Source organism: Arvicanthis niloticus, chromosome 8 (assembly GCF_011762505.2).
Source record: "Arvicanthis niloticus isolate mArvNil1 chromosome 8, mArvNil1.pat.X, whole genome shotgun sequence".
NCBI lineage: Eukaryota > Metazoa > Chordata > Mammalia > Rodentia > Muridae > Arvicanthis > Arvicanthis niloticus.
The window spans coordinates 47760357-47785984 of record NC_047665.1 but is presented as its reverse complement, the minus strand read 5'-3'; the positions used below and the strand labels follow the sequence as shown (position 1 = coordinate 47785984).

At 42.6% G+C, this 25628-nt stretch overlaps 1 protein-coding gene across 1 annotated transcript in view; it reads left to right on the top strand.

Annotated features, from left to right (window-relative positions):
• Heatr1 (HEAT repeat containing 1) overlaps positions 1 to 25628 on the top strand; it is a 42031-nt gene that overhangs the window by 14472 nt on the left and 1931 nt on the right. Inside the window, exons 16-44 of the mRNA XM_034509854.2 lie at positions 3 to 124; positions 947 to 1138; positions 2114 to 2297; positions 2440 to 2576; positions 3162 to 3354; positions 4013 to 4182; positions 4580 to 4738; positions 6056 to 6298; positions 6720 to 6851; positions 8804 to 8907; positions 9051 to 9194; positions 9818 to 9936; positions 10030 to 10151; positions 11466 to 11594; positions 12469 to 12699; positions 13433 to 13559; positions 14094 to 14254; positions 16914 to 16960; positions 17303 to 17426; positions 18086 to 18226; positions 18908 to 19200; positions 19836 to 19986; positions 20869 to 21027; positions 21173 to 21307; positions 21442 to 21546; positions 21629 to 21797; positions 22324 to 22478; positions 23014 to 23172; positions 24959 to 25067. Coding sequence (XP_034365745.1) covers positions 3 to 124; positions 947 to 1138; positions 2114 to 2297; positions 2440 to 2576; positions 3162 to 3354; positions 4013 to 4182; positions 4580 to 4738; positions 6056 to 6298; positions 6720 to 6851; positions 8804 to 8907; positions 9051 to 9194; positions 9818 to 9936; positions 10030 to 10151; positions 11466 to 11594; positions 12469 to 12699; positions 13433 to 13559; positions 14094 to 14254; positions 16914 to 16960; positions 17303 to 17426; positions 18086 to 18226; positions 18908 to 19200; positions 19836 to 19986; positions 20869 to 21027; positions 21173 to 21307; positions 21442 to 21546; positions 21629 to 21797; positions 22324 to 22478; positions 23014 to 23172; positions 24959 to 25067 — 4416 coding nt within the window. The remainder of the gene's footprint in view (positions 1 to 2; positions 125 to 946; positions 1139 to 2113; positions 2298 to 2439; positions 2577 to 3161; positions 3355 to 4012; positions 4183 to 4579; positions 4739 to 6055; positions 6299 to 6719; positions 6852 to 8803; positions 8908 to 9050; positions 9195 to 9817; positions 9937 to 10029; positions 10152 to 11465; positions 11595 to 12468; positions 12700 to 13432; positions 13560 to 14093; positions 14255 to 16913; positions 16961 to 17302; positions 17427 to 18085; positions 18227 to 18907; positions 19201 to 19835; positions 19987 to 20868; positions 21028 to 21172; positions 21308 to 21441; positions 21547 to 21628; positions 21798 to 22323; positions 22479 to 23013; positions 23173 to 24958; positions 25068 to 25628) is intronic.

Genomic DNA, 25628 nt, shown 5'->3' with positions numbered 1-25628 from the left:
AGCTCTTGAAAATATTATTAGAAGTAGAAAATCAAGAGAAATAATTGGTATAGGAAATCAGAAGATGGTTCAGTTGCTGGGCAACAACTTAAGTTCAGGAGCCCGCTCTTCCACCTTGAAGCTGGTATGTGTGCTATCCCCCTGCGTTCTCCGCCGTGTGTGTGTGTGTGTGTGTGTGTGTGTGTGTGTGTGTGTGTGTGCGCGCGCGCGCTGTCCTCCTGAGTTCTCCTCCTCGTGCATGTGTTGTCCTTCTAAGTTCTCCTCCTTGTGCTTATTAGGCTCCTGCTTCTGTCCTTGTGGCTTCTTTTCTGACTTTTTGCTGTTTCATTCATAAGCCCAGTTTTGCTTTAAACAAATACAAAGGTAATTTTGTGTATTCCTTTGGGGCCATAGCTGAGAGTTACAGCTCAAGCTGGCCTGGAACTCACGGTATAGCCCAGGATGAATTTATGATCTTCCTGCTTTAGCCTTCCAAATTTTGGGATTATAAGCTTATATAAGCCATTTGTGGCTAACTTAGCATGTTGTGCAAATTATCTGAAGTCCTTAATATTTTATATCATTTTGAACTAGTGAGACTACTTTGTTCTCTTTAATCTCATTTTTTCTAATTATATTTAAAATATTGAAGTCTTTTTATTGTTAACATAGCAAAATGAAATTAATTAAAGAAAATTAGTAAACCTTTTAATGCATTAGGTGCTGATTTATTGATTTTTGTTGCTGTTTATATTTTTAGGTCTGTGGGCTAAATGCGTTAACATGTCAAGTGTATTTATGTTCATTATAATTTCTAAGAGTTTGTATAATGACTTAGTAATCAGTGTTTACTGATCTTAAAAGGTTTTCTGTCTGTCATCTCACCTTATACATGATACCTAGGTAGGCCTGAGCTTGTTCCTGAAGGCCATGACTAACTAGTAATAGGATATGCTTATTTCTCAAGGTTGAAGATTTAGTATGTGCTGGAGAAAAGGAGTCCTACAACCTGAATCAGAAAGTGGCATTTCACGTGATTATGTCCGTGCTTACCTCTTGCTGTTCATCCTTAAGAGAAACCCGCTTCCCGTTTGCTATAAGAGTGTTCAGTTTATTGCAGAAAAAAATAAAGAAGCTCAAAAGCATCATTACTGCTGTGGTAAGGAGTGCAGTGTCTGCAGGAAGTTGAATCTTGGGTAAAATAGCACTGTGGCCTGATGGTCACAGCAAAACTGAAGCCCAGAAGCGGCACTGTCTGGCTCTAGCTGGGGACATGGGAAGTGGTCAGAATGGTAGCTGTGGGTGTCAAGACAAAGCTCTCCCATGCTTTTGCAGGAAGTTTACTTGAATCACTGGGTTCCAAGGTTGGAAGGTTGTCTGTCATAACTGACTCTTCTACTGTTTTTATCGTGCATAACCCAAGTTTCCTTTCTATCTACTCTGGTTATTCACTTTTGCACAAAACTTGTTTTAGTATTTATTGAAAGAATGTCCTATATATTTAAAACCGTTGAGTCTTGATGTTTCTGGCCCATTGTTGTCCCTGACAGTGTTACTAAGGTCAAGTTTCCTTTCGTTCCTAGTTCCCCATTTTGAAGTAGTAAGCTTGTTTTAATATCTGCTGTTTGCAGATTATTTTTCTTTTATCCTCTAAACTTCAAAGGGCTGTTCATTACAGGATTTGCTAAGAGAGTTATACTTCATATTTACATACACTCTCAGGAGTTCTATAAATTTTAGTTGTAGCCATTGTTAACTAAAATTATGTGAAATTAGCATGCTTCTTTAAACTTTAAAAAGTGTCTCAAGTGAGCCCCTCTTAATGTCTGGCTGTCTTTTTTGTGAGGTGCAGTAACTGGAGCTGTGCTTGTCCTCAGGGCTAGCAGTATAGAGCAGTTGTGTTTCATTCAGTGTAGGCAGTGGGTTGTTTCACATTGTTCTGTTAATGCCCATTCTGAGGACTGTGAGTATTTTTTCAGTTAAAGCAATGTATCCATACACAAACGCACACACACACAATCTGTGTGAAATTGTTAGCCCACTCCCTACTAGAATGTACACATCCGTTGCAGTCTATTCATAGAGCACCTGTTTTTTGAGGATGAGCTAGTTTCCCTTTCCGTTCATGTTTCAGGAAATCCCCTCAGAGTGGCACCTGGAACTGATGTTGAACAGAGGATTGCCGGAGGAGCTGTGGGCGCATTACGTGCAGCAGCTCCACAGTGCCCAGAAGATTGCCATGGAGGACTCCATTTTACTTGTATTTTCCCTGAAATGTTTTATTTTTGCACTGAAGGCTCCAAAATCTTTTCCTACAGGTAAGGCCCAGTAAGGTCATTGTGTGATGCAGCACTACGCTCCTGACTCCATGCACGGTTCACCTTCACTTGAGCGACAAGCTCCCCTAGCATGCTCGTGTAGGATTGTCCATTGCTTTTCTTTGTCACCATGTCTTCTCAGGTGCCATGTGGTGGAATCCTGAGCAGCTGGATGAAGACAGCAGACACTACCTGCACCTGCTCATTGGTGTCTTTGAAATGCTGCTGGAGGTTTCTGAGGCCATGCATTTCAGGATTCTGATGAAGCTTATAACGAAGGTACTTGTCTCCACATGCCCTTTAGGGCAGTCTAGTAATCACAACCAGGCAGCATGTTGAGAAGAGAATAGCACTGCAGCAGCATCCCTAGTGATGAGCTGTTGTGTTTAAAAATCAAAACAATTCAGTCTGTGTTTTAAATATCATTTATAGATGAGAAAACTGGCTGAGTGTTCAAAGATGATATTCAGGAGATGCAGTCACTCACAAAATTTTCTGGGCTTTATTGCCTCCGTGCTGCAAGCAGTGTATTCTTGTCCTTGTCTTACTCTCCATGGCTTTCAGCATTGTTGTCATCTCTCACTCCTTCAAGAGCTTTTAGTGAAGCTTCCCAGGTCCCACGCTTGGCTTGACCTTTAGTTAGTACACCTGTCTTCCTTGTTAAGTATATTCAATCATAAAGTTATAGTGAGGCTTCTTGAATGTCATTCTTCAGTGACATCCTTCCTAACAGCTTGAAATTCCAAATATTGAAGAAGTGATTCGTCAAATCATTTCTGTGTGGTTATTGTGCAGTAGTGAAAAGATGTGGGGCAGCAGATCTGAGTGAGAACTAGACCTCACTTTGTCTTGTCGTTTGCTTAGGTACATCTAGAAGATGCTCTTCAGTTGTTCCAGTTCTTCTGCGTTTTGTGGACCTATGGTTCTAGCCTTTCAAATCCACTTAACTACACTGTGAAGTCGGAGCTGCAGACTCAAGCTCTTTACATAGGCTCTGTGATGCTTTCTTCTCAGAATATGCAGTATAAACAAAAGCTGGCATCTGCTGCATCTCCGGGTATGGCAGGTCACACTTAACTTCTTAATTAGTACATTATAGACATCTTACTTTGTGAGGAAGTATAGCATATGCTCTTGCATTTAATTGTATAGAGATAACATAATTTATTAAAATAGTTGTCTCTATAGGGGAAATGGTGACAAGGATAAAGGCACTTGCCACCAAGCCTTATGACTTAAATTTAATCCCAGTTCCCACATAGTGAAAGGAGAAAACTATCCTTCAAAGTCGTCCTCTGACCTCTGCACTCAGTCAGTGATGATTGTACCCCCATCACTGTAGATACAGGAAATATCCTTGATTTAATTTATTAAAAATATAATTTAAAAAATAGGAAAAACAGCCAGGTATGGTGGCACATAGTAACAGTAGATTTTCTGGGCTCATTTGTATGCTTTGAGGAAACATGACCCATATTTTTCTGAAATTAATAGGCAATGAACAGTCTTCAGAAGAGGGAGTCTGAGAGGGAAGCGTGCGTGTGTGTGTGTGTGTGTGTGTGTGTGTGTGTGTGTGTGTGTGTGTGTGTTAGCCAGGCCAGATGCATGCTCTACAACTGAGCTGTGTTCTCAGCCCTAGAAGGAAACCTATCACTGTGTACCTTTGACACTATTAAGCTTTGCTCAGTGACACATCCTTTCTCCTTTGGTATTAGTGGTGGTGTCTCTACTCCTCAATCTGGGAAGCCCTATCAAAGAAGTCCGCAGAGCTGCCGTTCAGTGTCTCCAGGCCCTCAGTGGAGTAGCCTCGAAGTTTCAGCTGATGATAGGTCACCTCGTTCCTAAGGCAGAGGAGATCACTTCAGACGCTACCTATGTGGTTCAGGTAGACTATTGTCAAAGGTTGAGGTGTGAGGGCCTATGGAACAGGAGCAGCCCTCTCTTCCTGTACCTCGTAGGGAGTGTGGGAGACTAATCCACTCATTTAAAGATTTGCTTCAGCAACTACCGGCTTTTGATCTTTTTTTTTTTTTTTTTTTTTTAGGTCATAGAGTGTGTTTCAATTCTGCTATCCTTTTTTTACATGAAAGAGTAATGTTGAACATAGTGAGCTAGCTTTTGGATACTGCTATTCTTTTTAGTTGGGACTTTATTGAAGAAAAATTAAAAAGTTGTAAGAAATGTCATGCCATTTGGAAAAGAATCTTCCATAATTAGAATATTTAGTCCTTAAAGTTTATTTTCACTTCTTAATACAATTTTCTTTCTTTCTGGTATCCTAGGATTTAGCTACACTGTTTGCTGAACTACAAAATGAAGAGAGACAGAAGTCACATCATAAGCTATCTGAAGCCCTGAGAAGCCTTCTTCACTCTGTGTATAGCTGCCCATCTTACATTGCTAAAGACTTGATGAAAGTACTTCAAGATGTGAACAGTGAGGTAGGAGTGATTTTCACAGAATGCAGTGGACTGTGTGTCTCTGACCTGAGGGATAACTGTCTTGTATGAGGAAGCACCATGTGCTCCCATGGGGAGAATGTTCTTCACGAACTAGAAGGAAGAATTACAGAGGAAAGAAGGATACAGGATGCAAAAAGCACATATCTCAGATATCCGTTCCCTTTAAACATTTGTGTTATCTTACACCAGCTTTATTCCAGATAGGTTTGGATTTGTGTGCATTTTTCAAGGAGAAATCCTCTACAAAGAAACATATTTGTAGTCTCTGAATTGGAACTTTTTATTCTTACTTATAAACTATATGGTTTCACGTATTTTTTTTCTGGAGGGAAAAGCGCAGGCAGCATTTTGTTCTCTAGGAAGCTTGTGATGCAAAGGAAATGTCTGCTGACCGCAGAGTTTTAAGTCCCTTTACACTACTTCGAATGGCCATTTTCCCCATTGCTCTTGACTGACCACAAACAGAGAATTAAAATGGGTACAATGGAATATAAATTGATTGATGGTATAATCAATTGTATCAGTTATCAGCCCTGAGGTGTCACTGGGGACATTTACAAATTGGTAAAATTTCTTGTATAAAGGAGTGAATATGGTCCATACTCCTGTCTGTTAGGATCATGTCTTCTGGTTCAAGCAGGCTCAAATTGGAAATAAATTATGTTTCTAATAAACAGGGCGGGTTTTTTTTTTCTTGTCCTATTTCCTAAACAATACAGTACTCTAACTAACTTAGAGGTGAGTTTTAGAGAGCTGTGCTAGATTATATGCTCACGGTGCGCCATGTTCTGTGACAGGTTGAGTATACAGGGTTTTGTTTAAGGAGTGGGTGAGAGGCAGTACTCTGTAGATATCAAGAAACAACTCTTGGCTCTGTGGACCATCTTTTTGTGCCTCTGCTCAGATCTGCCACTTTTAGGAAAGCAGGCACAGAGGGTATGTGAACAGATAATTATGGCTGTTGTCAGTGAAAGTCTAAAAAGACAGGACATGACTGAATTTGTTAGACAAGCCATGATTTGCTGACCTATAGTTTTAATTATTGAAGCCTTGACTTTATATTAATGTAATATGAATATAATACGACCTTTATATAATATGAATTCACTTGAATTCATATTAGTCATATCAAACTGGAAATGGTGGTTGAGGGAAATGAAGTGCTTCAGCAAATGCTAAACTGTTGATCTTCTCATATTTTAGGTCATATTTTCTGTCCTCACAACCACTTTTAGAGAACTGTCAGGTGAGCAGACCTGAGTAAAGCATGAGTCTGACAACTTTCTGTGTCTTTAGATGGTGCTTGCCCAACTGCTGCCTATGGCAGAACAACTCCTACAGAAGGTAGAGAAGGAGCCCACAGCTGTCCTGAAGGATGAAGCCATTGTTTTGCATCTCATTCTGGGAAAATACAATGAGTATTCAGCTTCGCTTTTACAAAAAGACCCAAAGAGCCTAGACCTGTTCATAAAAGCTATACACACAACAAAGGTGCTTCACCCAGGAATGCCAACCATTCAGATTACTGCTCTTGAGAAGGTTAGTGGCTTCCTTTAGAAACCCAAGCTTGATCAAGCATGACGACAGTTGTAAGTTATTAGTAGGTTGAACCTGCTTTTAAAAGCACAGGTATGTTTTAGCTTCTGTACAGAAGTCGCATACAGGCTATTAAAAAGAATTGTATGTAGAAGCTGGTGCGATGGCTCCGCAGGTGAAGGTGCTTGTTATGCAAACTCTACAACTTGGGTGATTCCCCAGAACCACATGAGAACCATTCCCAACAGGTCTTCCTTTTGCTCCGCCTGTGCACACGCATGTAGCACAACACAGCAGTAGTAAGAAATACTCCCTTTTTTTAAAGCATTGAATTTTAAATGGGGAAATGAAGCACAGTTGTTTTATAGTGAGGGAAAGTTAGGTTGAAGTTTGTTTTCTGACTCTTGGGTTTTTCTGCTCCTAGATTACAAAGCCATTTTTTGCAGCTATATCAGATGGAAAGGTTCAGCAGAAGCTTCTGTGTGTGTTGTTTGACTTGTTAGTGAACTGCAAAAACTCACATTGTGTTCAGACTGTTGGCAGCGTTTTTAAAGGGGTAAGTTGCAAACTTCGTAATTTGTACATGTTTACTCTTTCCTGTTGACAAGTATATAACCTGTATTTTACACTCGTCCTTTGGGGTCAGATTTCACTATTAACAAGATTTATAGAAAATTATGTACTAGAGAGGTTCAAAACACAAATCTTGTGTCTTCACCATTTTTTTTCATTTTTAAATTTAGTCTTTAAATTTTTCATAGATTATACAATGCATCTTAATCGAACCCAAGTACTTCTCTTGCCTCCCCCTCTACCCCTTGCCAGTATATCTCCTTTCCAGCTTCAAGACCACTTTTTAAAAAGAAGCAATCCACTAAGTCCCGACTAGTACTGCCCATGTGTGGACGTGTGTGTGGGGTTATATGCCAGGGCATAGGCAACCTGCCAGTGGCATCCTGCCTCAGAAGCCATTTACTGTCAGTAGCTCCTCAGCCAGGGGTGGAGCCTCAGGAGCCCCTTCCCCATTCATGCTAAAAATGTCAACAGGCATGATACTGTGCATGTAAGCCCAGCATTCTTCTCCATCTTTCTGGTCTCCGAGTATATCTGCCTACTCTACCACAATGATTCCTGGTCTTAGTTTGGTATGGAGCAGGTCAGTATAGATGTCCCATCTGGCTAAACATTCACGGGTCACAGGAGTGAATGGTTAGGAGTTTGTAATAGCCACTACCCACTGTATTGGAAGCTTCTTTGAACAAGATTAAGAACAGCACAAATGGCTCCAAAGCAAGAATCCGTAATGGTGAGGGAGGTTTGGTAGCAGGTGGCTAAAGCCAGAAGTTGAGAGGCCACATTTCCATCCATGTGCAAGAAACAGGACAGACTGAAAGTGGGGCAAGGCCTCTCACCAGTTTTTGTCTGTTTGTTTGATATGAAGTGTATATTTTCAGTGACTTGCACATGTGGTTGACTTATTTTGGATCTTACTCATATTAGGTGTACCTGCCTGTTTCATAAAAGGAATGGGGAATTGTGAGGGATCTGATGTTGAGCAAGATGACCTTATTTTACTTAAATAGACTGGTGATGTTTAAGATGGAATTGGAGCTCTGCTTGTTATGTTTGTATGTACATTGAAATCTAGCCATCATTGGAGTAGGTTATTCCATTTCTTGAATTGACTAAACTAGAGAGTGGTAGGGGAGTATATAGTGATTGCCATACAAGTGTGAATACTGGAGTTTGTATCCTACATAAATCTGGGTGTGGATGATAGTCCACCTGTAGTTCTAGCACTTAGAAGATAAAAAGGGATGTTTAAAGCAAGCTGGCTAGTTAGACTAGCTGTGTAGTTGAGCTCTGGGTGCAGGTAAGAGACCCTGCCTCAATAAATAAGGTGAAGAGCAATCAAGGAAGATTCCTCTGTCTGTGTTGAATCTCCACATGCGTGCGCGCACGTGTGCGTGCACACACACACACACTAGACATTGTGTGTATGTAACAAGAAGAATAATGGGAATTGGAGCTGGAGAGATGGCTGCAGCAGTTGAGAGTCCTTGTTGCTCTTCCAGAGGAGAACCTGGGTTTGATTCCCAGCACCCACATCGTTGCTCACAAGGATCTGTAACTCTAGTTCCAGGGCATCTGACACCCTCTTCTGGCTTGCACAAACACCAGGCATGTAGATGGTACACAGGCAGAATGACCATACACATAAACTATCAACATTAAAATAAAACAAGAGAGTTGGGTGGGGTTAGTGTACACCTTTTATCCAGAGGTAGAGGCAGGTGGATCTCTGAGTTCAAGGCCAGCCTGGTCTACAAAGTGAGTTCCAGGACAGCCAGAGATACACAGAGGAAAATCAGATAGATAGATAGATAGATAGATAGATAGATAGATAGATAGATAGATAGATAGATAGATAGATAGTTTATAATTACAACTATTGTTGTAATCTTGTTCCAGTGAGCTACATCACTAGCCATTATTTCAATTTTTCAGATTTCTGTCGATGCTGAACAAATCAGAATAGAACTGGAGCCACGAGACAAAGCTAAGTCTTTGGGCACAATTCAGCAGACAAGAAGGCAGAAAATGCAGCAGAAGTAAGAGCTCTGGACACGCCAAGGAGTCTGCTCTTGTTCCTCAGGCTCACGCTATAGTTGTGATTTCTAGATACTCAACCAGTTTTGCATAAACAAGTATAATAGTGTTTGCACTGTCAACTTTTGTCTTCTCTGTTTTCCAGAAAGTCACAAGATGTAGAGTCTGTCCAAGAAATGGAAGGTCCTTACTGGCAAAGAGTCACCCTCATCCTGGAGTTGTTGCAGCACAAAAAGAAGCTCAAGTGCCCTCAGACCCTGATCCCAACTCTCTTTAGCTTGCTGTCGAGGTATTGGCGCTTGGATTTGGTCTGCAAGGCAATAGGGTGGTAAAAATTTGCCCTTGTTGAGTTAGCGTTGTCTTTTGGGGATAATTTTCTTGTTCAGATCATCTGTTCAGTAAAGGAAGTTAAAGTACTGTAGTTGAAATACCAAAGACTGGGTTCAGTAACCCATTACGGATTTCCTAAACTGACTTCCTCCTGGGTCGTGTAGTAGCTGACCTCATTGCTCTACCTGCTTTCCTACCTTTCAGTGCCATATCTTAGCCACTGTCGCTTGTATTTTTAAGGATGCTATGTGACACCTGCTATATTTTAGTTGTAAATTATTAGAAAACATAGCTTTAGAGGTTACCACTGAGCTGAGGAGTCTGTTGTCATTAGAAAAGTACAGTGATTCTCACATTCGTAGAAGATTCCAAGTAGGTTAGTGGGAAGTAAGTAATTTGAGGAAAGATCATTTGATGTACTTGGCTGTATGAGAAACAAAAGTAGAGTTAGAAATCTATTATACTATGTTTAATCATAGTATTTTCTTTATTCCTTATTGAATAGGAATACAGTAGTAATTAATGTTGACTGTATTAATAATTTCTAAGTTCCCAATCATTTCTCTTCTGGGGTTCCTGAAGGTGTTTAGAACCTTTGTCATCAGAGCAGGGGAACATGGAGTACACTAAACAGTTAATTCTGAGTTGTTTGCTCAACATCTGCCAAAAACTCTCCCCAGACGGTGGCAGAATACCTAAAGGTATGTGCTTGGTGGACGGGAAGGGCAGAAGACTACCTGCTTTGCACATGAGTGTGTCAGCCACTCAGACTTTGTCCGTCCCCTCCACTGTAGATGTTGTAGATGAGGAGAAGTTCAATGTGGAGCTGATAGTGCAGTGCATCCGCCTCTCAGAGATGCCGCAGACTCACCACCATGCCCTGCTGCTTTTGGGTACTGTTGCTGGAATATTTCCGGTAAGGGAAAGCTGTAAGACTTGAGTGGCTATTTCAGGTCTCTTCTTCAGTGCATTGGTGTGAACTGATTTAAATTCATTAGGCAGAGGATTGGGGCTCAGTGGTAGAGCTTTCACCTGGCAAATGTGACATCCAGTTTGGTTCCTGTGTTGGGGGAAAAAGAAGCTTCAATTAGCAAAGTAAAAATAATAGTGACTGGGATGTGTAGCGAAGCTTCAACTGGACAGTGTGTGGTCAGCTCTTCATACATTATCTGGCTCCCTGGAACTCCTCAGGAAGACTAGTTTGCCAGTCCCCAGGAGATACTAAACAAACAAGACCCTCCCCCCCCCCCCAAAGAAAATGACTTACCATTTACCTCAAGGAGGTGACATCATTCAGTAGTAGGACTCCTAGCCACTGTAGTGGGTGCAAAGTGTGTCTTGTCGTTTTGATGTCACTGTCCCCCAGTTTTGGATGATATTGCCTTCATGTTTATGTTTTTCCAACATTCTTATGTATGTTGACCATTTGTATATTTGGAAACTTGAGGTACCCACCACAGCCTCCCCTCACCCCCGGCCCCTTTAACTTTTTATTGGTTTGTTGTGACTTTCACATCATATACCCAGTCCCACTCATCTTCTAGCCCCCTTGTACCTACCCTCCACCCTTGCAACCTCCCCACCAAAAAGGAAAAACAAACAAAAAAAAAAAACTCTAAAAAGCTCTTTGTGGAAGCTATAGTGTCTTTTTTGTCCACATTTCTTTGCTTGTAAATATTCCTTGCAGTGACTCATTGATCTAGTCTGAGGCCTCTAGTTTCTACTACACTGTCAATACTGGATCCTCACTGGGACTCTTCTCAGATATCTTGTTGTTGGCCTATGTCATGGAGATCCAGTAGTTTTGAATCTGTAGGACCAGCCCCTTCATACACTCTGACAGTGACAGTTTATTGAAGAACCTGGATCTGGGCCTGAGCATTATCTGAGCTGGTCGTCAGTCTACCAGCTCTCCCACTCCCACACCATCAGGGAGAGCTCTCCCGCCCTGCCCCGGCTGGCTCATCCATTGCTGCAGCCAGCAAGGATGATCTGCCCGTTTTTATTTTACTTATTTTTTTTGCTTGTTTTTATTTCTGGTGGTATAGGGCGTTCGCCTTTAAGGCCTCGTGCACTCTGAGCACGAGCTCCGCTGCTGAACTGTAGCCCCAGTGCCAGCCCCTTGCCTGTTCTTGAGGAAGGATAGTTTTATTTTTTTTTTTAAATTGCTTTTTAAATAACTCGTTGGTATTTGAAAGAGAGAAATGGTGATGATTGAACTTTATTTCAGGATAAAGTTCTTCACAACATCATGTCTATTTTCACATTCATGGGAGCCAATGTCATGCGACTGGATGATGCCTACAGCTTTCAAGTCATTAGCAAGACAGTGACGATGGTCATCCCAGCACTTATTCAGGTACGCTGTCTACATGCCACTATCGTTGATGCTATTTTTAATTTGTACAGTTTTCATGTAACTTCCAGTTTGGAAGCAATCAGGTTCTTCTTTGTCCAGAACTTCACAGTGGTGAAGCCAGCAAAGGGCTTACAAATTAACCACATATTCTGGCATTACCATCAAATATGTTAAATCTGGTGTCACTGAACTATAGTAGTGTAGCCATGGAAGTGTTTTGACCTTGTAATGATGAGTAAATTGATAAGTGATAAATTGATGAGTGAATTTGATAATGAAGCTTTTAGGTTGAGAATACAATAAAGAAAAAATAAAAGAAAGGAACTTTTATAGCTACAATGACAAATTTCTTAGCATGCAATTTAACATGAGTTTTCTAAGCATAGTCTGAGAGCCAGGACTTGTCTTGTCTTTACCAGGTAGAAACAGATACACGATGTGAAAAGTAGCTTCAAGCATATCTGTTACCCCACACTCGCTTGTGAATATCATTCGCCATGCTTTTGACTGTTCGGGGGATAAAATAGATTCACACTCTCTTCTTTTAAGTCTTGGTGTTAGATTGGTGCTTCCTTTGTTCAGTACATTGGCAGCTCTAGGGCTAATGCCTAATGTATGTTTCTGTGTGTACATACATTATGTGCCAAAGGAATAAGTAAATGGTAAAGAGTCTAGAGTAAAGAAACATCTACGTGGTCTAGAACAATCAGAAAAATTCATAAGAAACGGGATTTGAACCGACAAAAGGGAGGGCATGATTTATGCAGAACCAAGGTAGACACTCGCTGAGTTTTCACTGAGAGGCCTAATCCCTCTGAAAGCTGGTTTTGAACGGTTATTTGTGCCTCCTCAACTCCATGTCTGTTTTTTGCAGTCTGATAATGGAGACTCTATAGAAGTCACTAGAAATGTTGAAGAGATTGTGGTGAAAATCATCGGTGTGTTTGTGGATGCACTTCCACACGTGCCAGAGCACAGGCGCCTGCCCATCCTTGTTCAGCTTGTCAACACACTAGGTGCAGAAAAATTCCTGTGGATTCTCCTTGTCTTGCTTTTTGAACAGTATGTCACTAAAACTGTGCTGGTGGCTGCTTATGGAGAAAAGGTCAGCATATATATCAGGTGGGATGGTAAAAGAGCGGGGTGGCATCACATGGGCTTTGTGATACTGATCAGCTTAAGGACGGGACTGCACTGCTTAGTGTGTGCAGTTTGACAGTGCTTGAGCGCCCAGAAGCTTTTTTAAGATTGTTTTGAGTTTTTGTTGTTGTTGTTTGTTTGTTTGTTTTTTAAGCTTTCAGAATGTGTAAGCCCAGAACATCTTTTGTTGTTTGTTTGTTTTTCGAGACAGGATTTCTTTGTGTATCATTGACTATCCTGGAACTCACTCTGTAGACTTGGCTGGCCTCCACAGAGATCCACCTGCCACTGCCTCCTGATTTCTGGGATTAAAAGTTTGTGTCCCCACTGCCCAGCGACCCAGAACATCTCTAGCATCTTCTAAGGGCCCTTGACTTTTCTAAGAAACGGGTCTGGAGCCCCACCGGTGGTTCTATTGTGAGCCCAGCAGAGAGAGGCATTGAAACAGGGCCTCAGCAAGCTGCCTTGGAGGCACTCTGTGAGGGGAGGACTGGCCAGTTGTTTGGAAGAGCCAGAGCTCCTGTGCGTCGTTTTTTGAATCTCTGTGTTTCTGGAGGCATTCATAGCTCTCTTATCAGCTGACAGCTACAGGGAAAGGCACTTAGTATTGCAGCGTGTGTTCTGGGCATGTCCTTAATGTGTGCTTACCGACAGACTTGTTAGGCAATATTGTCACCTTTCCTCTTCTTTCCAAACAGGATGCTATTTTAGAGGCAGATACTGAGTTCTGGATTTCAGTCTGTTGTGAATTCAGTGTCCAGCATCAGGTCCAGAGCTTGATGCATATCCTCCAGTACCTAGAAAAGCTGCCAGAGGAAAAGGAAGGTAAGCCCCTCTCAGGTATGGGCTATCATCTAAACTGAGAACTGCGGCCGAGCAGACAGGAATGAGGCAGTCCTTGGAACCCTAGTGCATCCATAGATGAACTGTGGCTGTTAAGTTCACCAGAGACCCCTGATCATTGCACCTCTAACACTGTATTAGTATATGTGAAGTTTAAAGTTCTGAGAGCCACATCTTCAGCTTTTGGAGCATTTTGAGTGGAGATGTCCTCCTTCAGCCTCAGGCCTCCCAGCCTTCAGGATCTCAATCCAGATCTAGAATGTCTGATTGTCTCCACTTTCCCATGTTGTTATATTTTCTACTTTGACTGATCCACTCCTCTCAGGCCTGTGGGCTGACTGCTTTCTTGGTAAACATTCTGCCGTTACTCACTGCTATGGCTAAGGAAAAGTCCGGTCTCCTAGCCCAGCACAGTTCTCTCTGAGAAGGCATCCTACTCACCATGCTACAGTTGTACATTGTACAGATTAGTTGTTGGAGACGTTTAAAGTTACTTGTTTTGTTGCTGGTTTCCAGAAGCCACCTCCAAGACAGTAACTACTAAGAGTGAAGTGCAAGATGCCATGTTACCAGTTTTTAAGGTGGACACTCACACAAGCAAGCAGCTTCGGCACTTTAAGTATTTGTCAGTATCCTTCATGGCCCAACTCCTGGCTTCGAATCCTTTCCTCAAAAAGGTAATGTGTTCTTTAACCTTGTTTATGATAAAAACTGATCTTGTTTTTTCTAAAAAATGGTGTCTTAGACTCACAAAAAAATAGCTTGCCAAATGCCTTGTGAAAATGTGAGGCATGCCTTGGAAGATAGTGAACAAACGGTGCACTTCACTGTGCAGACTGTTGGACACTGTCTACCAGAGTTGAGGCCCAGTGGAAGCATGTGATCATGCACACCACTGGTCAGTTCCAGGCAGACAGAGGGTAGCATTGTTGTTCATGCCAGCCCCAAACTGCTAACAATCCGGTGTCTGCCAGTCGACTGGATAAATCACCTGTTTCTGAGGAAAGATTGTGAACAACACATAGCCACCTGAAGAAGCTCTCTTAGGAACCTATGGTTTATATCAAGGAGAAACTGTCAGCACCTCTCCCGAAGTCAGGAACACGGGTGCCTCTGTCACCACTTCTGTGCAAGAAAAGAAATAGTGAGAATCAGGGAAAGAAGATCAGCAATCTCCTAGACGTAGCCATTGACTCTGCAGCCTCCTGATAGAGTAGGGTTATCTCACTGTGCCAGTTACCTTACCATTATAAAATGTTACTATTTTCAAGTTACAGAGAAAAAAAATCTTCATCAGCAATACAACATAAATGAGGTATTGAAAATTCAGCCTAATGAAACATTGACAAGAGTATTATGATAGAGTTTACAAGGTTTTCTCCTCGAGACAGGGTTTCTCTGTGCAGCCCTGGCTGTCCTGGAATTCAGATCCACCTGCTCCTGCCTACCAAGTGCTGATGTGATTAAAGGCATGTGCCACACTGCTCCACTAAGAGCACAAAAGAATACTTGAAAAACAGACAGTGTTGATGTATACAAAGACACACTGTTGGGCTGGGTAGATGGATCGGCGGTTATGCCCTTCCTGCCAAGCCTGATGACCCGAGTTTGTTCCTGGGAACCTGCATTTAGGAAGTAGAGAATCCATTCCTGCAAGCTGTCCTCTGACCTCTACACATGCACTGTAGCATGCACAAGAGTGCGTGTGCGTGTGCGTGTGTGTGTGTGTGTGTGCATGCATATATTAAGTAAATTTATTTTAAAAAAAACTCAACTGTTCAAGGACTGTAGATTAGCATAGAAGTTCAGTACACTTCCCCGGTTAACTTCTTTAAAAATGATGTTGTTGTGCTGACAGTTAAGCCAAATGGTAGAGAAAGAGTGATCAGACAGTCAGTGTGACTGACCACCAGGCTGAGAACACGCCGAGGTGGGGGGAGAGAAGAAAAGTGGCGGATGGTTTACAAAGCCACAAAGAAAGTGCGCTTAAGAACTAATGCTGGCATGGTGTGTTTCTGTTTACAGAGAAAAGTGGATCTGCTTTCACACCATGTACATCAAATAATTTTAAGTAGAGTAAAAACTTTGATGTGAAAAGCAATACGTAGAGCTTTTTAAAAGAAAATTTGGGAGAACAGTGTTGTGATCAAAGGAGAAATAATTTTTCTTTCAAATTTTGAGTCAACAAAATGCCACCATAAACAGGTAGAAGGAAAGCTGCAGACATAGATCAGCGCATCTCACGAGTGAGCTCACTGGCACAGAATAGCATTTTGATGAAGAGAACCACGGATGGCCAGTTAATACTTGATAGAACCCAAATGCCCTGGTGAGCAAAGCAAGAGATGTGAACCAAATGGGACACTGCTTTGCTCTTCATCCAAGTGGCAGAAATGGGAAAACTATTGGTGCCAAGAAATGCAAGAATACGAGCCGTGCAGCGCGGGTAGTGTGTGTGTACAGCAGCTACTTCATAAAGGTCAGAGAGGTGAAGAAAGCTTGCCCAGGTGCCTGAGAGACTTATAATGATGTTCCCCAGCCTTATTAGTGCAGGAGAACATCTCTAACCTCAGCCTGGCAGAACGCTTCAAAATGCCAGACTTTTAAAACCATTTCAAACCACTTGCTTGACAGCATAAGTGGAAAATTGCACACCTGACTGCATGTGTCAGGTCACGGTCAAAACAGAAGCATGTGGGAAACATGGCATGTTTATACACGTGTCCTATCCTCACTATCGTTATTTGCAAATTTTCCAAAATAAATCCAGAATAGAGGTAGGTCTCATCTCAAGCATTTTAGGTAAGGAGCGGTATTCAATTTATGTGTAGAAAAAAATGGACATAAATTAGTTACACAGCAATAAAGGAAAGTGATTAAATATATCTATAGAGGAACATTATGCATCACTGGACTGAAAGAACTGAAAGAACTAGAACAAGATAGGTTTCCATATCTTCATCTCAAAAATCGGATGTTCAGAAACTTAACTTCAGGTTCAGGCTTTCTTTGGTGTCTGAGATATAGGAAGACCCAGGAAGCAATTACATGATAGGCCATATCTGTTTTCATAATGCTTGGTTTAATACCCTGTATGAGCTCACAAGGTCAGGTTTTTTATAAAAGAAGCATCAGTGTTTTTCTGAATCTTTCTGTGCTGTACGCATACAACAAACCCAATTAAACGGTTTCAGCCAGTGAGGGAGGTCTGAATCAAATTAAAGTGTACTGGCAGAAGAGTTTCAGGTTTGTGGTAATAGTCTGTTTCTTCAACCCATGTCAGATGACTTCATCATCAGCGTCCCCACTGTTCTCATGGAGTTCTTTAATTCCTAGGTTGTTGAAAGCGGTGGTCCTAAGAGCCTACAGGGACTTGAACAGAGGTATGTTTATTTCTTTTTTTCTTTTTATAATTTCTTGAGAATAATTGTAACTTGCGAAGTAATTGGAAGAATGAACAGATGCACACAGTCTGGCCATGTTCACTGCCACTCTGCACTCGAGCTTCGTCATTCTCGTTGCAGACATTTTTGTCTCTGAAAGCAAGTCTGTTAGATTTCTTTCTTTGCCCTGAATATTTTGCTCCAAGGCAGAGTGAAGACTGGACTGGTTTTCCAAGCAGAGGATAACCAGTGCTGATCCCTCCTCTCCTTTTCCTCCTGTAACTTCTGAAGTAAGTCTGAAATAATTTACTAAATTGCCCTTTCTGAATGTGTCTCTTTTAGTTTGCTAGAAACAGTTCTCAGCTATATCAACACAGTAGCACAGTCCATGGAAAAGAATGCAGACAAACTTACTGGGAAGTTTTGGCGAGCGCTGCTCAGCAAAGCTTATGACATGCTGGATAAGGTAGGCTTTCTAGGTTTTCATTTCTCTCTTAATTACCATGTTTGTTACTACTTTTTATGCCATTATAAAATTACATAACAAAAACTTCCACTTTAACAATACACTTAGTAATAACTTCTCTTGATTTAAGAAAACTCATATTTTTCTTGTTCAAGTCTCTTAATGTCTAAAAACAAACTTGTCTGGAAAATAAGTGTTTCCCTACCCATGATGAGAACATGTGCCTCAAAAAATGTGATGAATTTAATAGTAGATCATGCATATATAATGTTCTGCATCACTGAAATGGGATAACATGAAAAGGCCAGTTAGATAGAATAGGGACATGCTTGGCCTTGAAATCAGGACTTGACCTAGAATAGTTCCTTTTCGTGTTGTGTGTTTTGTTTTGTTTGTGATTAGTAATAACTGCCTGAGTGCTGTTGTAGAATTACGTGAGAGAACATGTATGAAAAATGTCTGGCCCCTCAGGGTTTATAATAAATAAGAGTCTGAGCTGGCCATGGTGATTTGTGGGACATGCCTGTAGTCCCAGCACTCAAATCTTTATTCAAGGATAGCCTGGGCTACATAGATATGCTTTCTGTCAAAATAATAAAGCCTGTCTTACAGAGTTGAGTCTCCTTTTCCTTTTGTGTTAAATGTTCCCTTCTCTGTAGGTCAATGCCTTGCTGCCCACAGACACCTTCATCTCTGTGATCAGAGGGCTGGTGGGCAACCCCCTGCCATCTGTTCGTAGGAAAGCTCTGGATCTTTTGAATAACAAGCTCCAGCACAACACATCCTGGAAGAAGAAAATGGTGAGTGAGGACCCTGTTGCAGACCTGCCTGCCTTCCTCGACTTGTGTAGCTCACTCACAGTTCTCAGGCGCACCATCTAAAATGGAACGCTCTTACTATCTGGGTTGGCATACTGTGTGTGATGTGAGAGAGACACATGCTGTTGATTCTCATGCTATAGATAAATTAAGGGAGATCTGAGGATGGAATTACTAACACACTTCGGCTTGCTGTGACCCATGCAGCTCTTAGCTGAAGCATATTTTGATCTTTTTTCACTGGGATGCTATGTATGGATCAGAATTTGGTGAGACAGCATATGCCTAGCAGTAAGAAAGGCAGATAAAGTAGTCGTAGTGGCACTTAGGACACCAAGACAAGAGGATCTCAAGTTCATGTCCTGTCTAGGCTGTATAGTGAGTTCAAGGTCAATCTGGACAGGTAATGAGACTCTATCTCAAAAAAAAAAGAGGTCTGGAGCTGGAGCTCTATATGGTAAACCACTTGTTTAACATGATCAAGGCCCTAGTTAACCTCTATACTGGGGCCTAGGGAGGAACAGTTGCTTGAATGTGGTGCGCGGCTCTAGACTCAGTCTGGATTTCAATTAGATAAGACAGACCCAAGTAGGGGAGATGGGATAGGAGACTGGCCCTTCTTATAGCTCTGATTACTGGTTGTTTTGACTACCATTTCTTCAGGTTCACCGCTTTCTCAAACTGGTTCCAGTCCTTCTGGCCATTGTGCAACATAAGAAAAAGGAGGCAGAAGATGAACAGGCGATTAACAGACAGACAGCGCTGTACACCCTGAAACTCCTATGCAAGAACTTCGGGGCACAGAACCGAGAGCCTTTCATACCGGTTCTCAGCACTGCAGTAAAACTGATAGCACCAGAGAAAAAGGAGGAGAAAAATGTCCTGGGAAGTGCCCTGCTATGCATAGCAGAGGTCACCTCTACTCTGGAAGCGCTGGCCATCCCCCAGCTACCCAGGTACCTTGAAGCAGGAGCCACTACAACAGAGAAAGGGGGAATGCCTTCAGGGCTTTTGGCTTCTTGAATAGAAAGTAAATGAAAATAGACTTGTGAAAGAATCATCTTTTCTTTGCTCCTGAAAATCCACCAATCCTGTGACCTTCAGACATTGCTTAGGGATGTTCTTCCTTTACAGAGTCACTGTGCATAGGAAGCAGTGGTGTAATTCCCTATGAGGAAGCATGGCCAGAGCAGCCTTTTGCTGTAGCAGAGGGAAGCTTGTCTGTTGTTAGCTTTGATCATAACCTGCTATGCAGCTGTAACAAGTGACTTACCTTAAAGCCCTGCCATCTGTAATACAGGGGCGTATCCTACCCATCCCCCGTTTTTCTCTTTATAGGCTTTGTTGTGCTTTGTACATGTTCATGCACTGAAGAACATTCTTTTTCACAGTTACCATGTATCAGCACTGTTGGCACTAAGGATCTCTTGGATTGAGTGGTACAAAGTGTACAGGCAGTATTCTGCACATGTGGGTTATAGTGTTGCAGCAAATACAGCTGGCTGCAAATTTTTCTTCACATCCCCAGCTCCCTTTAGTGTTCTGGTCTGTGGCTTGAAGCCGACCTAATGCACTTGTCCCTTTTCACCAGCCTGATGCCTTCGCTGCTGACAGCCATGAAGAGCACCAGTGGGTTGGTCCACAGTGAGGTCTGCCTGCTCAGCGCCCTGGCGGCCCTGCACAAAGTCGTTGAGACTCTCCCGCACTTCATCAGCCCCTACCTGGAAGGTCTTCTGACCCAGGTGGGATTGGGTCAACTGTGACTTGCTTCCCAGGGTGACAAGGGAAACAGTCTTACCCTTTGAGCCTTCCTACTGGCTCTTCTGTATTCATTACTTCTTTCTTTCCGAGATTCAGTACGTGATTCTTGTTTCCAAACAGAGCTGTTTCTGTTTGTTGAACATGTATCTTTTTTTTTTCCATTGTCATTTCTGCTTCATCACGGAACCAACAGAAAAAATAGTGTGTCCTTCTCTTTGAGCTATGTGTAATGTACAGCTTTTATTTACCTTAGATCTTTGAGGATGGGCAGGAAGAGTTGCCTACTGTTATTCTGGACACTAGTGTGGCTGTGGTTTTGATGGGAAAGCTTCTTTAACTGTCAGGTGTTTCGTATAGTGGCCTTCATTTACAGCTGAGCGGTTGTCAGTTAGCACACTGAGCAAGTGGCATTTTTAATCGAAAATACCCATGAAAGTCAGTCTTCCTTGACCAGGTTACTAGTGTTCTGGTTTGTGATTACTTGCCATGTGAAGCTGAGTCTTGACTGCCATGCTGCTAGTGACGTGACATCCACTGTGTACAGCAAGGACCCAGAGTTGCTGTCTCTTGGAAGGGGTCTAGGCTGATGGAGTGTTCCTCAACTGCCTTTAGTGAGCAAGAACCTGAGTTGTAGGAAGACCTAGGGCTGAGGGTCCTTTGTGCTCTGTGCTGTCGTTCACCTCCTTCATCGGCTTCCAGTTAGGGGAGTCATCTACTCAGCTTTATCTGCAGATATTCAGTTTGCTTTAAAAGAATTATTTGCTCTGGCATTTGATGGCTGCATGCCATCAGCAAGCCTTTCTGTGAGTGTGGTTGCCAGCACAGTCCAGTGCCCTCAGTCACTGTTTTTCATGTTCCTGCAGGTGATTCACCTAGAGAAAATCACTAGTGAAATGGGTTCTGCCTCACAGGCTAACATCCGCCTGACAGCTCTTAAAAAGACTCTGGCCACTGGGCTCTCACCTCGAGTCCTACTGCCAGCCATTAGCAAGACTTTCAAGCAGATCCAGAAGAACTGGCAAGTGAGTATTGACTGTTGGACTTTGGAGAGGGAAGGTGGTACTGAAGTGCTCAATGTTCACTTCTGGGAGCATAGCATCATTCCCTTCTGTGAGGATGCACTGAGCTCTAAGACAAGGTAAACATTCACTGCTGTATTCATGGCAGAATCACATGGGCCCATTTATGAGCATCTTGCAAGAGCACATCGGAGTGATGAAAAAGGAAGAGCTCTTATCTCACCAGTCTCAGATGACCACCTTTTTCCTGGAAGCCCTGGACTTCCGGGCACAGCACTCAGAGGTGAGCTGGTCCCCACTCCCCATGCCCTGAAACTGTCATTCCCTATCTGTGCAAGAGCCAGATAAAAATTAACAGTGTAGCATTTGTCCTTGCCACAGCATTTAGTCCATGATAATTAGTTCCTTTGTTTTCAGGATGATCTCCAAGAAGTTGGGAAAACGGAAAGTTGGATCATTGACTGTCTAGTGGCCATGGTGGTAAAGCTTTCAGAGGTCACATTCAGGCCTCTCTTTTTCAAGGTGAGCCTTTCTTGCCTGCATGTCTTGCTCACTGTCACTGGCAGGATGAGTAGATGATATCACTGTTCTCTCATGGTTGTAGCTCTTTGATTGGGCCAAGACAGAAGACGCCCCAAAGGACAGGCTGCTGACATTTTACAACCTGGCCGATTGCATTGCTGAGAAGTTGAAAGGCCTTTTCACTCTGTTTGCTGGCCACTTGGTGAAACCTTTTGCCGATACCTTGAACCAAGTAAACATCTCCAAAACAGGTTGGTAGCTCCTTTGGGCCAAGGCACCCTTGTCCATGTGTCTGTCACAGGCAGTTAGCACAAGACCTAGAGCTCAGAAAAGATTTTCGTGATCCTTGGTCTAAGGATGGTGAATTTTTACTTTGCCATATTGTCTATTATGTTAGAACAAATAATCAGTTGACAGGAGAAAGGATAAAGTGGCCATTATTACACATTATTGGTAGTAGCTGTATAATAATAAATTTGGGGCTGGAGACAGCCCACTGATAGAGTGCTTCACTGATATAGGTAAGTCATGGGTTCCATCTCCAGGTTTGGATTGGTCTATTCTCTGCTAATAATTAGCTAAAGTGACTGAATTTGCCCTACTTAAGCATCACAGTCTAAGCTCTAAAGGAGAGCCCCGTCTCTGGAGACCATTGTTGGGTGTTCTGCCTTTCACAGCTTCTAGGTCATTCCCACAGTCTCCTGGTTGTAATTGTGACAGTGTCTCTAAGCACCAGGACTTAAGAGTTTTGCACTTGTACTCGTTCCCTGCATGCAGATGAAGCCTTCTTTGACTCTGAACGTGACCCTGAAAAGTGCTGCTTGTTGCTGCAGTTCATCTTGAACTGCTTGTACAAGATCTTCCTTTTCGACACCCAGAATTTCATGAGTAGAGAGAGAGCAGAGGCCTTGATGATGCCCCTGGTGGATCAGGTAAACCACTGGAAGACCTCTGTCACGAGGCCTCCTGGATTGCTCTGTGCAGGGTTTGTGTGTACTGCATGATAGCTTGCAAGGCTTTGTCATAAGGTGTTTTTAAGGAAAGGGATCCTTTAAGGGAATGTTATTAAAAAATGGGATTTTCATGTGTTGGACTTGTCTTTATTGCGGAGTTCATAGAGTTTTACTTGGAAATTTTTCAAAAGGAAAGAAATAATATCTCACTGTCCATTTATTCATTGAAAAGGTATGTTAACTATTGTCGAAGGAGCCTCACTGAGCACGGTTACTCCCACAGGAAAGTACCTCCACTGCAGGTCTTCCAGAGGGAGAGGTTGGTGCTAAGGGCTTTTGCAGCTATTTGAGCTCCAGAGGCAAGAAGTTGGCCCTAGAGACAAGATTGGCATGGGGAGAACTTACTTTTTGAGCCTGTTAATGCTATGAAAGATGGTGAAAAACACACTAGGGTTGTGTTCAGGCACAAGGAAAATGTGACGATTGCTGACAGCCCATGTGTCTTTCTTCCCAGCTGGAAAACAGGCTTGGAGGAGAAGAAAAGTATCAAGAACGGATAACAAAGCACCTGGTGCCCTGCATCGCACAGTTCTCTGTGGCTATGGCAGATGACTCTATGTGGAAACCCCTGAACTACCAGATTCTGCTGAAGACAAGGGACTCTTCTCCTAAGGTGAGGACTGAGAGTCAGTCTGGGACACTGTATTCCCCCAGGGTGTTGCCTAAGTGCCCACCTGGAGTCAGGATGTCAGCCCAGGGCACTGAGAGGGAGAGCCTGGCCTTAGGCCTGCACTACTAGAGGTCTGATATACTCTATAAAGAATTATAGCTTTTATAAAGAATTCTTGAGCTGGGAAGATGGCTTAGTTGTTGAAGTGCTTGTTGTGCAAATCTATGAACAAAGTTTGATCTCCAGAACTCACATAAAAAGCCACATGCTGGGGGCTGGAGACCTGGCTCAGCAGGTGGGAGTTGGCTGCTCTTCCAGAGGACCCAGGTTCAATTACCACTGCCCACATGGTGGTTCTCAACTGCTCATGGCTCCAGTTCCAATGGCTCTGACCACCTCAATTAGATATACAGTCAGGCAAAACACCAGTGTTCAGAAAATAAAAAATAAATAAATCATTTAAAGGGGGGAGGGGAAGCCAGCATGCTGACGAGTATTTGAGAGTTACGTGCAAAAATGAGAGACTCACTGGAAAAAATGAAGGTGGTGGCACCTGAGGAACAACACTTGAAATTGGCCTCTGACCTTCAGATCATGTGAACACAAGTACACACACAGCCACCACACACACACACATATACATACATATAATAAAGAATTCCTTATTTCTTCTGCAGGCTCTCATAAATAGCTATATCACAATACCCTAGGTATAGTAGGCATAAGCATTAAAATACTTTAAGTCTCAAATAGTAAAAACTCCAGGTCATTCTTTGTTTTTTAATGTCACTGTGCCCTGACATAAGTGATTCTGGTGTGCACACAGAACACTCCTTTAGTTGAATCCATGGTTAGAAATGAGTGCCATGGTATCTTGAGTGAAGTTAACATTTCTTACCTGGAATTTTCTAGTGGTTTTATTAAAAAAATCACCACTATAAAAGTATCAAATAAGAACCTCATTGGGTAAACAGCCCAAAGCAGACTTAGTAGGATTCATTCAACTGATTACATTTCTAGGAGTTAAAAAATGGTAAAGCTATCTATCATATAGTTGCAGAGACAAATTTTAGTATTTTATTTTGATTATGAAAATTATTCCAAATTAGAAAGGAAACTGTTTTGTTTCAGCGTCCTGCTATTGATACCTCATAGCTACTTGCATTGCTTATGATAGGCAAGGTATGTGGAGAGAAACACCTAAGCTTTTATTCAGTGCTGAAATGAGACTAGGCTACTGGGAGTCCTAGCCATGCCGGGGCTGCCAGAGGTGCTACGTCACCAGGTTGGCGCAGTCAGGCAACCCAACAAACCATCTCCAGCCAGGTCCATGTTGTTTGCATGCGGAGTTGCTTTGTTTTACATTTGTGTATTAGTGCAGGGGCATAAGCTTGCTGTGGTGTATGTGTGTGGGTCACAGGACTAGTAGTTCTCTTCCCCCATTAAGTGGGTCCTGAGGATTGAGCTCAAGCCACCAGGCTTGGTGGTAGCACCTTTACCCACTGAGCCATCTTACTGGCTTTTCTGGGGGTTGTTTGTTTGTTTGTTTGTTTGTTTGTTTTTTGGTTTTTTGTAAAGGAAAACACTGTTGGTTTTTTTCTTCTTCACATTTTAAAGAGCTGCAGTGCTAGAACACAGTTTGAGAAGCACTGTTATGTAGACTACCCTCATCCAGACAGCTCTCGATGGCTGGGCGTTGAGTGATCACAGTGAGGGTGTAGAAGAGCACTGTTGTGTCAATGGACAGACAGACAGACGACATGGTCTCATTCTTGATTATTCCTTCCAGGTGCGGTTTGCAGCCTTGATTACTGTCTTGGCTCTGGCTGAAAAGCTGAGAGAGAATTACATTGTTCTGCTCCCAGAGTCCATTCCTTTCCTAGCAGAACTGATGGAAGGTAAGGCTGGAGCTGACACTGATACAAAATCCTGTGGCCACGGGCTGCCTGACAGGTTCTTCTCTCCTCGGGCATAAGTCAGGAAGCTGTCACCTCACAGGGCAGCCTACAGTTACTGGTGTCTCCCTGAGATTGTACTGCGCATAGAGACCACAGTATTATGAAATAACTTCAAATGTTTCCATGAGTCATTGTCTGTGTCACCGTCCACGGGGATGATGGGGTATACTTGATGCTCAGTGTTAGCTGCTGACATCATCTTACTCAGTACTCACAGTGGCTTCACACTGCCTGTCTGTTTTAAAAGAACCTAAGAAGCACACCCTTTTATGTCTGCTGAGGATTGGAGAACTCCTGGGGCAGAGGTCCCTTGGGAGCTTAAATTTGAATATGTGGCCCCTTCTTTTTTTTTTTTTTTTTTTTTTTTGGTTTTTTTTCGAGACAGGGTTTCTCTGTGTAGTCCTGGCTGTCCTGGAACTCACTCTGTAGACCAGGCTGGCCTCGAACTCAGAAATCCGCCTGCCTCTGCCTCCCAAGTGCTGGGATTAAAGGCGCGAGCCA